Source organism: Geotrypetes seraphini, chromosome 6 (genome assembly GCF_902459505.1).
Source record: "Geotrypetes seraphini chromosome 6, aGeoSer1.1, whole genome shotgun sequence".
In the NCBI taxonomy this organism is placed as follows: Eukaryota; Metazoa; Chordata; class Amphibia; order Gymnophiona; family Dermophiidae; genus Geotrypetes; species Geotrypetes seraphini.
In genome coordinates, this window is record NC_047089.1 from 120820604 (window position 1) to 120836033 (window position 15430).

Here is a 15430-nt window from a genome sequence, read left to right on the forward strand (position 1 = left end):
ACAGCGCCAGTGTGGTTAGGAGAAGCCAAAGGGGGTGAAAAAGCTATAAAACCCACCAGGAGTTTTGAAAAAAATCACCCAACTGGGCAGGAAAATCGAATTGAAAAACCAATTCAATAGGCCAGGGGTGTCCAATGTCGGTCCTCGAGGGCCGCAATCCAGTCGGGTTTTCAGGATTTCCCCAATGAATATGCATGAGATCTGTGTGCATGCACTGCTTTCAATGCATATTCATTGGGGAAATCCTGAAAACCCGACTGGATTGCGGCCCTCGAGGACCAACATTGGACACCCCTGCAATAGGCTGAATCGAATCAAAAATTTTTTTCCTGAATCTGGCAGCATTAGTTTGTGCTACTGTCTTAGACTTTAGGACCTGGGATTGGGGAGAGATGGCATCCTCAGTACTTTATAATGCAAGTGAAACGAGGATTTGGTCAGACTTTTGAAGGGTCTGCAGAAAAAAAATATTGTATAGGCCGGGGACACGAGACAGCAGGAAATGGGAACTTTTCTTCCTTCTATTTTTGTGAATGGAAAGGCTGAGGATGTCAGAGAGTTCAGTTAAAATATGTGCTTTATAAGAAAATATAATAATGTGTTTTATAAAGTTTATAGCATAGCTGGCCTACCCAGTGAGGTGTTCCTAGTGGCGATGGTGGCAGCGTGTCAATGTGTTGAGAGGAAGAGGTGGTCTGGGAAATTCTGCTGAGCAAACTCCGGGCCCATTTCCACCCCCCAGTTAGTCCACTCCACTCAACTGGTTCACACACTGAGTGGGTCTTTGGATGTTGTTTTGGGATCTCTTCCAGTGGTTTATCTCCTTCTGGTCCAAGGAAGGAAACTTTGTTATCCTTAGCATTGACCTACAGAATATGTTTGTAACAGCGCTGCTTGTGTGAAATTAGGCTATGTAGTGATCGAAAGAAAAAAACAGACTTTTGCACATTTTTGCACTATATGGTAGGTGTATGAGGAGATTCACATTTCCTGCACAGCTGTCCATGTGAAGTTACCTTGTGCTGTATTTGACATCTAGCAAGGTCTCTGTTTGAAAGGAAAGATCTAAACTTAAAAATGAAATGGCCAGAAGTTATGGTAAAAGCAGATAGTGTAGCTGGTTTTAAGAAAGATTTGGACAAATTCCTGGAGGAAAAGTCCATAATCTGTTATTAAGACATGGGGGAAGTGTCTGCTTGCCCTGGATCGGTAGCATGGAATGTTGCTACTCTTTGGGTTTTGACCAGGTATTAGTATCCTGGATTGGCTACCATGAGAATGGGCTACTGGGCATGATGGACCATTGGTCTGACCCAGTTAGGCTATTCTTATGTTATGTTCTCATCTGTAGGGGCCTTTGTTTTCACTTCTTATTTTAATGTATTTTTTTTCTGGGAACTTATCAGTGTTTTTTATAATGGGAACAAAAATGTAAGAGAATTAATGTGTGTGGGATGAGGGGGTAACTAATTTCTTCAGCTAAATAATTCAATCCACCTCAAACAGACATAGGAGAACTCACGCACCATTCACACACCCTCCAACCAAAAACGTCAAAAGAAAAAAACTGTTCGACAACCTCCTAGCCATTCGAGCTGCAACACTCGACCCCCAACTCTACAACCAATTGACATCGACCACAGACTGCAAAACCTTCAAAAAGAAATAAAAACCCTTCTATTCAAAAAACACATAAAACCGAACTAACACAACCAGAACTGTCCCAAGCATCACCTGCAACTACTCCATATGTACTTCTAATGTCATGACAATTTAGACATAATTTATGTTATGTTATGTTTGGAATATAAGAAAATTTTCACTGCCTGTTTCTATTCTGACCATTTATTCTGTTTCATGGTCATTACAAAAAATATTTTTTTACATAGGGGGGGTGTCAAAAAATGATGGGCCCCGGGTGCCACATACCCTAGGTACGCCACTGCCCCTATGGATCTCCTAATGGGTGATCCTGGCAATGAATGCCAGCCTCTTTGACTGGGGTGCTCTTTGCCTGGACAGGCCGATGGTTCTCCAAGAGGAAGTGATTGATCAATTGCCTGGAGCTTCAGGCAGTTCGGTTGGCTCTCCAAGTGTCTTCTCAGACAATGCCACGGCAGTGACTTACGCATCTCTGAAAACGGAGCCCCAACTTCTCTTTCAGTGGGTGGAAAACCACCTCATGGCGTGGATTATTTCAGCCATTGGGCTGTGGATCCTGGGGAATGGTCCTTGTCCCAGAGAGACTTTGGCTGCATAGTGAAACAGTGGGGTCGTCTGACGTTTGACCTCAGGGCATCGACAGTGAACAAGAAAGCAGATTGGTACTTCAGCTGCCGCTGCAAACCAGACAGCAAAGACTTGAATGCGTTGGTGCAGCCCTGGCCGCTGGAGGGTCTTCTTTATCTTCCATCTGTGGTCCATGATAGGCCATCTGTTGAGACGTATCTAGGTGCACAGGGGTCGGATGATTATTGTGGCACCCAACTCACCAAGGCATCCATGGTATGCTGACCTAGTTCGTCTTCTAACATACCCAATTACGCTTCAGGACCTGGACCACTTTGTTATCAGTTTTGGCTGTTGAGTGCGCAACCTTAGTCTGCAGAGGCTATTCTTCAGGCGTGATTGCTACTCTCTTGTGCAGCAGAAAAAAGTCAACTGTGGTGGCCTATGCGAATGCTTGGAGATGTTATCAGTTGTGGTGTGTCCAGAAGCACGACAATCTATCTGTGATGTCTGTACATCTGGCCATTGGCTCCCTGAAGGTTCAGATCACCGGTCTCTCTTGTTTGGGTCCTAAGCCTCTGAGAGGCTCTCTGGCCGCTTACCCGGACGTTGTTCAGTTTCTGAGGGGTGCTCTGAGGTTTCGGCCCCTGTCTGACTTGGAATCTCAATCTTACGCTCCGGTCTCTTGCTCATCCACCTTATAAGTCACTTGAGCAAGCGTCCTTAATGGATTTTACTGTCAAGACAGTCTTCCTGGTAGCCATTACTTCTGTCTGCAGGGTTTCTGAGCATCAAGTTAAAGGTTCAAGTTTATTTATAATTTGGTATACCAACCATCACAGGTATCTGGCCGGTTTACAATATTAGAAATTTAAAATATCTTAAAAAAAATAAAATAAAAATAGGGCAGGTTGGGGCCAAGACAAGGACAAAATTTAAGAGGAGCAGAGGGGAAGAGAAATTTTAATTACATTAAGAAAATAAAAATAAAAGGATGGGAAGAGGGGGAGGATAAAACAGGAGCAAAAAACCGGGGGTCACTTCTTAAAAGCGGCTCTCTGTTTATTTGTTTTTGTTTTTTCTTTTTGTTTTCCCTTGATCAGGATTCTTAACTGCAATTTTGGTATGCATCTTTGAATAGAAATGTTTTAAGGTTAATTTTAAATTTGTTTAAGGAATTTTCACAGCAAAGATGCGGTAGCATTGCATTCTAGAGGGAAGGGGCAATTGCAGAAAAGATGGTATTTCTAGTATAGTACAGGTCTTTGATTGAGGGAACTGTAAGTAGGTTCTGATTGGAGGATCTAAGGGCCCTAGATGGGGGGTGTGAGATAAGATATTTATCTAAAAAGGCAGGTGAGTGGGAGATCTTAATTTTTTTTTTTATTCATAATATTTCTTTATTGAGCAAACCAACAGCATACAGAACAAGTAGGAGTGTTTTATAATTTGTTCTGTGTGAGACTGATAGCCAATGTAATTCACGGAGGAGCGGGGTGACATGATCGTATTTTTTTGCTTTGTAGATGAGTTTGATCGCGGTATTTTGAATCAGTTAGAGTCGACAGATTTCCTTTTGAGTTATTCCATGGTATAGTGAATTACAGTAGTATATGTGTGAGATGATCAGTGAATGGATTAGGGTTTAACATAAGAACATAAGAATTACCGCTGCTGGGTCAGACCAGTGGTCCATCGTGCCCAGTGCCCTAATTGAATCTAGCCTTACCTGCATACGTTCTGATTCAGCAGGAACTTGTCTAACTTTGTCTTGAATACCTGAAGGGTGTTTTCCCCTACAACAGCCTTCGAAAGAGCGTTCCAGATTTCTACCACTCTCTGGGTGAAAAAGAACTTCCTTACGTTTGTACGGAATCTATTCCCTTTAAACTTTAGAGAGTGCCCTCTCGTTCTCTCTACCTTGGAAAGGGTGAACAACCTGAATTTATCTAATAAGTCTATTCCCTTCATTATCTTGAATGTTTCGATCATGTCCCTCTCAGTCTCCTCTTTTCAAGAGAGAAGAGGCCCAGTTTCTCTAATTTCTCACTGTACGGCAACTCCTCCAGCCCCTTAACCTTTTTAGATGCTCTTTTCTGAACCCTTTCGAGTAGTACTATGTCCTTCTTCATGTACGGCGACCAGCATTGTTTGCCCTTTCCGCCGCCGCCGCACATTGCGCAGATGGTTTCATTGACTTGTCTACCAGTACTCCCAAGTCTCTTTCCTGGGGGCTCTCTCTGAGTACTGCACCGGACATCCTGTATTCATGTATAAGATTTTTGTTACCGACATACATCATCTTACACTTATCCATGTTAAACCTCATTTGCCATTTCACAGCCCATTTCTCGAGTGTATTTATGTCACATTGCAGGTCTTCGCAATCCTTCTGTGTCTTCATTACTCTGAATAACTTTGTATCATCTGCAAATTTAATCACCTCGCTCGTCATACTAATTTCCAGATCATTTATAAATATGTTGAAGAGCACAGGCCCGAGCACTGAACCCTGTGGCACTCCACTTGTGACGCTTTTCCAGTCCGAGTATTGTCCACTTACCCCCACTCTCTGTTTCCTATCCGCCAAACAGTTTTTAATCCACGTGAGTATTTCACCCTTGATTCTATTGCTCACAATTTTTCAAAGTAGTCGTTCATATGGGACCTTGTTGAATGCCTTCTGATAATCCAGATATATAATGTCAACCGGGTCACCCTTGTCTATCTGCCTGTTTACTTCCTCAAAGAAGTGCAATAAGTTTGTCAAAGAAGATCTTCCTTTGCTGAACCATGCTGGCTGGTCCTCATCAGATTGTGTCCGTCAAGGTGATCAATGATGCGGTTCTTTATCAGTGCCTCTACCATATTTCCCGGTACCGTGGTCAGACTCACCGGTCTGTAGTTTCCCGGATCTCCCCTTGAACCTTTCTTGAAGATCGGCGTAACATTTGCCACTTTCCAGTCTTCCGAAATCCTTCCTGATTTCATCGACAGATTGGCTATTAGATGGAGCAGTTCAGCTATAATCCCTTTCAGTTCCTTGATTACTCTTGGATGGATGCTGTCTGGTCCTGGGGATTTATCATTTTTAAGCCTATCAATCTGCCTGCATACCTCTTCTAGACTGAGTGTCAACCCTGTCAGTTTCCTGTCTTCATTTCCTGCGTATAGCCTGTCGGCATCTGGTATATTATATATATCCTCTTCGGTAAATACAGACGCAAAAAATGTGTTCAGTTTGTCAGCGATGGCTTTGTCCTCCTTTAGTACTCCCTTTATTCCATGGTCATCCAAAGGCCCCACTGCTTCCTTCGTGGGTCATTTCCCCTTAATATATCGAAAGAACGGCTTGAGGTTTTTTGCTTCCTTGGCTATTTTTTCCTTGTAGTCTCTTTTGGCCCCTCTTTTTGCCTTATGAAACCTGCTTTGATGTTGTTTTGCTTTTCCAGTTTTTGTCCGTTTTTGACCTTTTCCATTCCTTAAATGAATTTTTCTTGTCGCTGATCGCTTCCTTCACCGTTACAGTGAGCCATGCCAGTTCCTTGTTCTTTTTACCCTTGGACCCCTTGTTGATATGTGGCATATATAGATTTTGCTCTTCACTGGCTGTGTCCTTTAAAAGCATTTTTATAGTGCTTATCCTCTTCTTAATCTTCTTCCCCACCATGATTCTCATCCCTTTCAGAAGTTCAGTGCCGTGACCGTCATTTTGATCAATGTTTTGCCCCTGTGTCCAAGTTGAAGTGGATCATATTGTGTTCACTGTTTCCCAGCGTCCCTTCTATTTCTACACCTTGCACCAGTCCTCGTAATCCATTTAGAATTAAGGCCAGAATTGCATTTCTTCTCACATTTTCCTTGACAAGTTGTTCCAGGAAGCAATCGCCTACAGCATCCAGGAACTTGGTCTCCCTACTGCAGCCAAAGGTGCCTAGGTTCCAGTCTTTCCCCGGATAATTGAAATCACCCATGATAACTGCGTTGCCTCCCTTGCAGTTGTGTTTAATCTCGTCCGTCATTTCTCCATCAGTTTCTTCGGACTGCCCTGGGGGTCGGTAGTAGATGCTGATCTTCATTTCCGTTCCATTTGTTCCCAATATTTTGGCCCATAGAGACTCTACCTTATTTTTCATTTTTGGCATGTTCTCTGTAGTAGACTCGATTCCCTCTTTGATGTATAAGGCAATACCCCCACCTTTTTGTCCTATTCTGTTTCTGCGGTATAGCTAAGGTGACCATATGTCCCATTTTGAACGGGACTGTCACTTTTTCAGCTCCCCTGTCCCGTTGTCCCCATGCATAGCTTAGGGACGCTGAAATGTCCCGTTTTCAGAGACGGCGTGCCGAAGCTGTGTTTGGGGCCAACGGGACAGGGGATCGCAGGAGAATGGGCTGTCTCCCTGCCCCAGGACCAGCGTTAGGGGGGAGGAAAAAGGGCAGGGCAGGGCCTGGCCTTGGCCCCTCCCGACTATATGGTGAGGTCTTCTTCCCTCCCTTCTACTCCCTCACTCTCTCTGGCCTACAAGCGAACTAAACTCAGGCCGCGGGGCTCTAACACGGCACGCACTGGCTTCCCTTCAAATCCGAAACAGGAAATTACGTCATTCCTGTTTCAGAGGAGAAGGGAAGCCAGTGCGTGCCGTGTTAGAGCCCCGCGGCCTGAGTTCAATTCACTTACGAGCCGTTACTGTGGAGACAATAGGACGCTTTCCCATCTCCCACCCACTACCTGCCTCCGCTGGGGTTACCGGGCAACGGAGATGGGCCCAGACTGGAGAGAGAGCTCGTGAATGTGGCAGACTGCCCGCCACACCCCGAGGGCCACAGCAACTGACAGGTAACCGCCTAGCGTACAAAACTCAAGCAGTTGACTTCTAATCAGTCACACTGGATGCTAATCGTTTTGGATTTTCTTTTTCTCCTTCCTGTAAGGATTATTTATGTACCTTAAGGAAAGAGAAGAAGAAGAAAATTCAAAACGATTAGCATCCAGTGTGACTGACCATTCTACAAAGCCAGGATTTTATGGGCTCTCTTACAAGTGTAGCTAGTATTCAAAGGACCACTTCTAAAGTCCTATTTTTCAATTTTTTTTTACCAGCACTCTAATTGAGTATCTGCATTTACCCATCACTTGCACATGGAGGGGGAAGAAGACAGATGCCAGACCAGGGGCAAGGAAGGAGGGAGGGAGAGAAAGGAAGGAGAGAAAATGCCAGATAATGGAGGAGGAGGAAGAGATAGAAGAGGAGAGCAGAGAGGTGTCAGGGTATAAGGGAAGGGAAACTAAGGAGACAGATTCCAGACCAGAGGGAAAGGAAAGAGAGGAGATGCCAGAGCATGGAGGGGGAGGGAGAGGTAGAAGAGAAGGAAATGTGTGTGATGCCAGGCCATGGGGTTGAGTGGGAAGGAAGGAAGGAAAGGAGAAGAGACAGATGCCAGAGCACAGGGGAAGGGGTGGAGACAGAAAAATGAAGAGGGATGAAGCTGAAATGAATCATGTACAAAGGAGAGAAGGGACACAGGACAGACAGCTTATTGAAGGGACATAGAAAGAGGGAAATTGCCATATGGAAGAGAGATAGAGAGTGGACACTGAGAGAGAGGGTGAACACTGGATGGAAAGGGCAGAGAGGGCAGTGGATGGGAGGAGTGAGAGAGGGTGAACAGTAGATGGAAGAGGTAGGGAGAGGGGGACCGGTGCTGAATGGAAGTGTGGGGAGGGAGGCAAACATTGAATGGAAGGGGGTGAGAGAAGGGAGTAGACGCTGGAAGGAAGTGGAGAGAAGAAAGAAAAAAAGGGCACATGCTGGATTGAGGGAAGAGGATAGAGTTAGATACTGGAAGGGGTGAGGGAAAGAGGTGGCAAGCTATAGGTAGACACAATGAAAGAGGGGAATTGAGGACTGAATAGTAAGAAATAATTTAGACAGAGGCAGAAAATAAATTGAGAAGGAAGGGAGCAGAGAGATAGAGCTGCCTGAGCAGGGGGGAAGGGGAAGAGACAGATACCAGACCTGGGAGGAGGAAAAGAGGAAGGAGACAGATACCAGATCTGAGGGGCGAAAAGGAGGAGAGAGATGTGCTAAAATCTGCTGGGAGGGAAGGATAAAGGGGGGGGGGGATTTAAGCAGATTAGAAAGACTAGAGAGAGAAAGGCCTGAACCAAAGGGGAAAGACGGGAGGCAGATGCAGGACTATGGGAGGTTCAGACAGAGAGGGAGAGACTCTGGGGAAGAACAGGGAGATTTAAGATCATAACAGAGAGGGAGACCAGGAACAAAGGTACAAATGAGAACTGACACTGGATCTGGGGAGGGAAACAGAGGAAAAAGAGAGAGAGACCTGGATCCAAAGGGGATGGGGCTGGATTGTGAAAGAAATGTTGGATGCGAAAGAAAGATTGGATGCACAGTCAGAAGGAAGTGCAACCAGAGACTCATGAAATCACCAGACAACAAAGGTAGGAAAAATTATTTTATTTTAAATTTAGTGATCAAAATGTGTCCATTTTGAGAATATTTGTCTATTTTTCTATAGTTACTGAGGTGACATTGAATATTTTAAAGTAATCTGCCTTGACATCTTGGAAAAAAACCAAAACTCGTAAATGATAATTAACATTTTCTCTGTGTACAGTGTGCTTTGTGTTTTTTTAAAATTTTATGTTTACCATTATGAATTAATAAGATATTGTGTGTACATGAAAAATGAATGGATAAAATTGGGGGCAGGGCTAGGGCGGTATGGGGGCGGGGCTGAATATTAATAGATGTCCCGTTTTGATGAAAAAAATAAATGGCCACGTTAGGTATAGCTTATATCTCGGTAGCACAGTTTCCCAGACATTTTCCTCGTGCCACAATGTTTCTGTGATGCCGATGATGTCAGGGTTATCTTTTTGTGCCATAGCTTCCAATTCCCCTATCTTATTCCTTAGGCTCCTTGCGTTCGTGTACATACACTTGAGTTTGCGGTCTGTTACTTTCTTGCTAGTTCCCCCTTATGTTTCTTTTCTTACTGCTAATTTTCAATTACCTAAGGAAAGAGGGTATAATAATAATAATAATAACTTTATTTTTATATACCGCCAGTAATCTTGCGACTTCTAGGCGGTTTACAATAAAGGGTAACTGTAAATACAATAAAGAGAGACTGTACATACGACGAATTAAAGAGTATAGCAGTGTACATCTGATAATACCGGCATTAATAATAGTAACAACAATTTGTATGCTGCAAGACCAAGAAGTGCCGTGCTGCTTACAAAGAATTAGAAATGTTCCATGAATTGAATGAAGTATTCATAGTTAGTGATTAGGAGTTAGGTTAACAGTTTACAAGTTCGGGTATGTGATGGAGTTAAGGGAGGGGCTGATGTCCTGGTTCGTTTCCTAGGTATTTCGAGAACAGGTAAGTTTTTAGGTGTTTCCTAAATTCTTCATAGTTGTTTGTGTGTGCAATTAGTTTTTCTAAGTCTTTACCCCATAAGGCTGCTTGATACGATAGCAGTTGTTGGTGGTATCTCTTATATTTGCACCCTCTAGTCGGTGGGGAGACAAATTTCAGGTGTGTTTTTCTTTCATGTCTGTTGGTTGGGAATGAGAAGAGGTCTGTAATGTATTTAGGGGCTAGATCATTTAATACCTTGAAGCAGAGATATCCTAGCTTGAATTTTGTGCGTGCCCCCATCGGCAGCCAGTGTAGGAGTCGGTAGGAAGGGGTTATGTGGTCGGACTCTGTAATTAGTTGCTAAGATTCAGTGGAGTATGGAAATAAACACAGATTAGAGTACTATATAACTCTACTGCTAATTTAAATTTTATTTTGTGTAATCTCCTTTTGTTATTTCATGGAGAGAGCGATGCACACATTCTTCCATCTCAGTAAGAGTTTAGCCTGAAGTGCTTTCCAAATGCTTGGGTCTTGCACTACCTAAAAGAGGCTGCAAATTTATTCTATAAAAGTGGTATAGAATTTTGTGGGGCTCTATTTAGTATTTACTTGCAAAGTAGTTCTTTTTTTTCTTACTTTAGTTTGGAGCTTACAAAGAAAGATTTTGCTTTGTTTGCTAGGTAGCTTCATTGAAGTGGAAACAGACTCAACTGATCTTCCTAGGTTCCTTTCTGAGACTGTGAAAACTTTGCAGCCTACTTATGAGAGAAATATCACCGCTATGTCTACAAACACAGTTTCAGTGCTAGACGTGGTCGGAGCCAGAAGTAACACAGATAATACCTTCAGTAACACCCTGGAAGATGTGGCACTCACTGAGCAGCAAGCTGAACTGGGAAAGGAAAAGGATGCTATCATAAATGAGTGGCGAGATATCGATATGGTAATAAAACTGAACAAGTCTTGCATCTTAATTCAATATCAAATAGTTGCTAATTTTACAGTTCTAATATAAAAGACAAAGAACTCATGACAAGCTCACAAGAGTATGTATATTGCTATTTCTCTTTAGGATTTGCAGAGGTTTGAGACAGCTTGCTGACTGTGCAACTTTTTTTTCCATATAGTGGTAGAATCTTCTGGCAAGAGGCAATATGATGAAAATCACCAGAGGGATCTTGGTGAAACACTTATAGACACAATAGTGTTCCACCAACATAACAGAACTGCAGGAGAAGAAAATGCCACTCAGTTGATTGAACAGGAATGATTAGCAAATATTGAAAATATCAGGTTTTAGATTTTATCATGATAGAGAGAGACTTGGGAAGATTAAGATTACTAATCTAATCTAATCTTCAGTTTATATACCGTGTCATTCTCTACTCTGAATGTGCTATAATTGCAAACACTGGTAGCTTGGTTACTTTTCTTACACCTCAGGAACCTACATTTTGGGTGGGGGATAGAAGAGAGGGTTGAGATTTGGGTTGTTTGGAGACAGTTTTTTAGTGGTAGCTTTTCTTATGATAGTAGTGGCTTGTTATTTGGGATTTTGGAAGGAGGGGGTGAAAAAAGTGGAGTTTTTAAAGTGATTTTTATGTAATAATACTGTATCTTTGGGCTATCTCTTTTTCTAAGTGGACCAGGCTGACATCTTGTGTATTTTTCCAGCATTTCTTCAGCCGCATGTTATACCAGAGTCTGTATTCTTATTTTGTCTTGCTTCAGTATTTGTTTGTATCCAGCTGCAGTTTTCAAAAACACTTGTTGAAACTTAAAAATTGTCTTATAGTGTTTGATTCATGTTGTTATGTCATGCTAATGAAAGATATTTGAAAAGTAAAGACATTTCACAAGGTTTATCTGTTCCTCCTGTTTTTTATGCAGGCGGAGCTGAAAACTGTGGAGAGTGCTCTTTTTGTTCAGCAAACTACTCTTCATGCTGAGAGACAACAGCAAGAACGGATTGCAGCTTCTGTTACAGGACAGATGTGTTTAGAAAGTCAGGTATGTTATGTCGCCTTGGATTCCAATGTTTTTTGATGCATTCCAGTTCTCAGGATGTCTTAACAGTGTATGGGCTTCTTTTACCAGCCTGTGGTAAGCACTAAACATGTGCTTACTGAAGCTTAAAATGCCTTACTATGGGGTACGTTCAGATGTCCCACAGTAAATTTTTTATCACTATGTGTTACCTTCACACTAAAAATAGATTTTATTCTTTAACACTGAAGGTCAGTCTGGGGGCGGAGAGTAGGAATATTTTGTTCTAATTAGTTAGAGCCCCTATATCAGGGATCTCAAAGTCCCTCATTGAGGGCCGCAATACAGTCGAGTTTTCAGGATTTCCCCGATGAAAGTGCATTGAAAGCAGTGCATGCACATAGATCTCATGCATATTCATTGGGGAAATCCTGAAAACCTGACTGGATTGTGGCCTGAAGGAGGAACTTTGAGACCCCTGCCCTATATGTATAGTCAAAGCTTAACAACTGGATTTAATTTTAGTAATACACATGGAGGGCCATAATCAAAATAAACGCCTAAGTCGGATTTGGATGTAGGGCGCTAGTTGCCCAAAGTCATCAGTGGTAAAATGGCCATTTTTGAAAAGTGCGTCTAAACTATTCTGTTTTTTGAAAATTGTCTATCTGTATGTCCAGGCATTTGGTCATCCAGACCGCCACTATGTCTATCTTTATACCACATTCTCAACCAAAAATTTGTTCAAGTCCCAAACACCCAGAACAAGACCTTTTGGAGTGGGTAGGGCCAGCATTGTGATAGACTGGCCACCCAGACATGGCAACAGAGCAGTAGAGCACCTTACAGGGCACTGCTGTGAACTTCAGAAAATGGGTGTCACATAAACATCTCACCAGAACTCCCTTATAGGTTATGGTAATGCGACAAACCCAGCCCCCGCGCTGGTTTTGCCCATAGAGCAGGCAATAAGATCCTATGCAGAAGAGCTGACCAGATCATCTCTAGTGAGCAACTTGAGACTGACCTCCCATGCACATGCTGTAGTAATAAACATGATCAGGTTGATTTGGAGCAAACAGAAACACAGCCTCTTTACCCTGTCAGTACATCAGCTAGGACAGCTAAAGCCAAGGTAGCTGTGCCTTTGTGAATAAGGCAGATCAAGCCGGGCAAGCTTGAACTGACACAGCCTGCTGTGGAGCCAAAGCCCATCCCCCTCTACAGGCTGAAGGGGAGTGGCTTTGGTCTGGTTAAAGGCAGGGGAAGGAAGCAGTAAGGGGAGTGGAGAGTGATGTGGCAGATGTACTCAAGCAGGCTGAGGAAAGGTAGTTAATATGTTAATATAGATAGAGGATTACTGCACAGGTCCTGGACCTGTTGGGCCGCCGCGTGAGCGGACTGCTGGGCGCGATGGACCTCGGGTCTGACCCGGCAGAGGCATTGCTTATGTGCTTATGTTCTTATGTAGTCTTGGCCAGACCAGGGATATTCTGGAGTCTCAGACTGTCCCATGGAAGAAGTAGAAGAAAGTTTCCCCACTTCTAACTTCCAGGTTCCAGAGTCTTTGGAGGGAATGGAAATCCAGGAAGCCTGCCTTATCTCAGAAAGCCAAGCAGAGCAAACGGAGATTAGCTAAAGCCATGAGTAGCTGTGAGTCAGCTGGTGATTTTTTTCTCTGGCAAAATATGCTTGATTTTGGAATTTGGCATTATTGCTGGCTCAGAAGTTTACTTACTTGGATTTGTGCAGTCTGCTAACTTCATGTTTAGTTTGTGCCAAAGAGCACTGGGGCAGAGTGACTGTTTTGAATGCTGGATAAAAACACACTGTTTGCCATTGCTGAGCGCAATCACAAAACCCTGTGCAGCTGTGCTGCCTACCGAGGTGTGCCATAGGAATCAGAGAGCCTTATGCAAAGCTTACTTATTGCTACAAGCATATCTCTTGATGCCTTAGCTGCTGAATTATAAAACTCCTGTAGGCATCATACTGTGAATATCTTTTCTGCCTGAAAATAATTGCCACAAAGAAGTAGCTCTGCTTATTGAGAGCAGATTTCATTTGAATGCAGAGCCAGAGGGTATGGTCTCATACAAAACAAGGTCATCTGTCTTTTCTTCTTCAAAATATTTTTTGTTATAATTACTGCATGCTGGACTGGAGCTAGTTAAAGCTCATAACATCATTTCTGCTGTTTGCCAGAGGGTATCTGTTTGTTTTTGTCTTTATTTTTGAAAAACTGATTTTGCAGACTGAATGTTATTTTCTTTTGTTATCCATTCGACCATTGGGGTCATAATAAAAGCCAGTCTGATTCATGACTTTGTGACTGAGCTTGCATTTATGAATAAAGCAAATACTTACCTGTGATCCCATGATCCAGGCAGGCGCCTAGGGCCAAGTGGAAATCCTGGCAATACCCCTGGTTGTAGGGGACACGCAAGATCAGTGGATTTTTGTCACTGTTCAATCCCACTCTGAGGGATGTTTGTGACAGTGAGCCCCCCAAAACCCACTATACCCAACTGTCTACAACCCCAATAGCCCTTATGGCTGCAGGTGGTACCTATATAGCAGTATAGTAGTGTTTGGGAGTTTGGGCTCATATTTTCCATCTTGAAAGTAGTGGTTAGAGTGGCTCAGTCCTCCTCTGTATGGTTCAGTAGCCCACCCCCAAATACTTAAGTCACCTCTATGCAGCTCTATTAGGCTTTCCTATGCCAGGTGCTGATGTTCCAGAGGCAGGTATGTACATTTTTATTCTGAACTTTGTGGTAGTGCAGCGGGGTCAGTGAACACGGGGGGGGAGTGTGTGTGAGTCTTTACTTTGTCTCTGCAGTGGTTATCTGTCACTTTTGGGCACTTATACCTGTTTTCACATCATCTACGTAAATCAATGTTCTTCAACCTTTTTACATCTATGGACTAGCGAAAATAAAAGAATTATTTTTTGGACCGGTGGTTGAAGAACACTGATCTAGTGTACCTGGGGCAATGGGGGGATTATGTGACTTGCCCAGGGTCACAAGGAGCAGTGTGGGTTTGAACCCACAACCTCAGGGTGCTGAAGCTGTAGCTTTAACCACTGCACTACACTCTCCCCACCCTAAATAAGATGATTCTCAAAGGCATTACCCCACCTGTTACTATCTGTGCCTGTGTACTATCTGTGCTCTTTGGGTAATGTCAATTACGGCTCCCCCATGACATGCCTCCTTATGCCCTTGCTCAGCCTATTTGCATGCTATTTGGTTCCTGCTTGGGTTAAGTTTGATTTAGGAAGCCCTGTCAGGACTAAGCATTAGGCCACAGCTGTAAGACATACTTACTGCATTGGCTCTTGAGTGAATTAAAGCTGAGAATAACTAACAAACTTCAAACAAGAGCATATTTATTAAATACGTCAGTCCCATCAACTTATCACCATATCAGCACCAAAGCAGAGAATCTCACCTGGGCAGGTGCAACAGCGTACGATGCACCTGTACCTGCCCCATCAGCAAGGACCGTCGGGATTTAGCATGGGGTGGAAAATGAAACGGACACGGGCTCCCTCTGCCTTCCCGAGATGCAGGCAAAGGAAAGAGGGAGGAGCAAACACGGAGCCCAGATCGAAAGCCACATCTTTCTTCCCCACATCTCTACTCCTGCCAAATGCAGCATCTGAATCAATAAAGCTAATTGCCCTGACCAACCGGCCCACCTGCTTCTGCTGCCTTGGAGTTAACCATTTCAGAGAAACCCATTGAATGCTGTAATTTGACATGCTTTAAAGACAAAAATCCCAGACAACTGATTATTTAAAATTTTTAAA

At 43.3% G+C, this 15430-nt stretch overlaps 1 protein-coding gene across 5 annotated transcripts in view; it reads left to right on the top strand.

The window, feature by feature from the left end:
- LOC117363217 (DNA repair protein complementing XP-G cells-like) overlaps nt 1-15430 on the top strand; it is a 650515-nt gene that overhangs the window by 418565 nt on the left and 216520 nt on the right. For all 5 annotated transcript variants that reach the window (XM_033950644.1, XM_033950648.1, XM_033950643.1 and 2 more), the window contains 2 exons: nt 10308-10570; nt 11518-11637. In XM_033950644.1, the coding sequence (XP_033806535.1) occupies nt 10308-10570; nt 11518-11637 (383 nt within the window). The remainder of the gene's footprint in view (nt 1-10307; nt 10571-11517; nt 11638-15430) is intronic.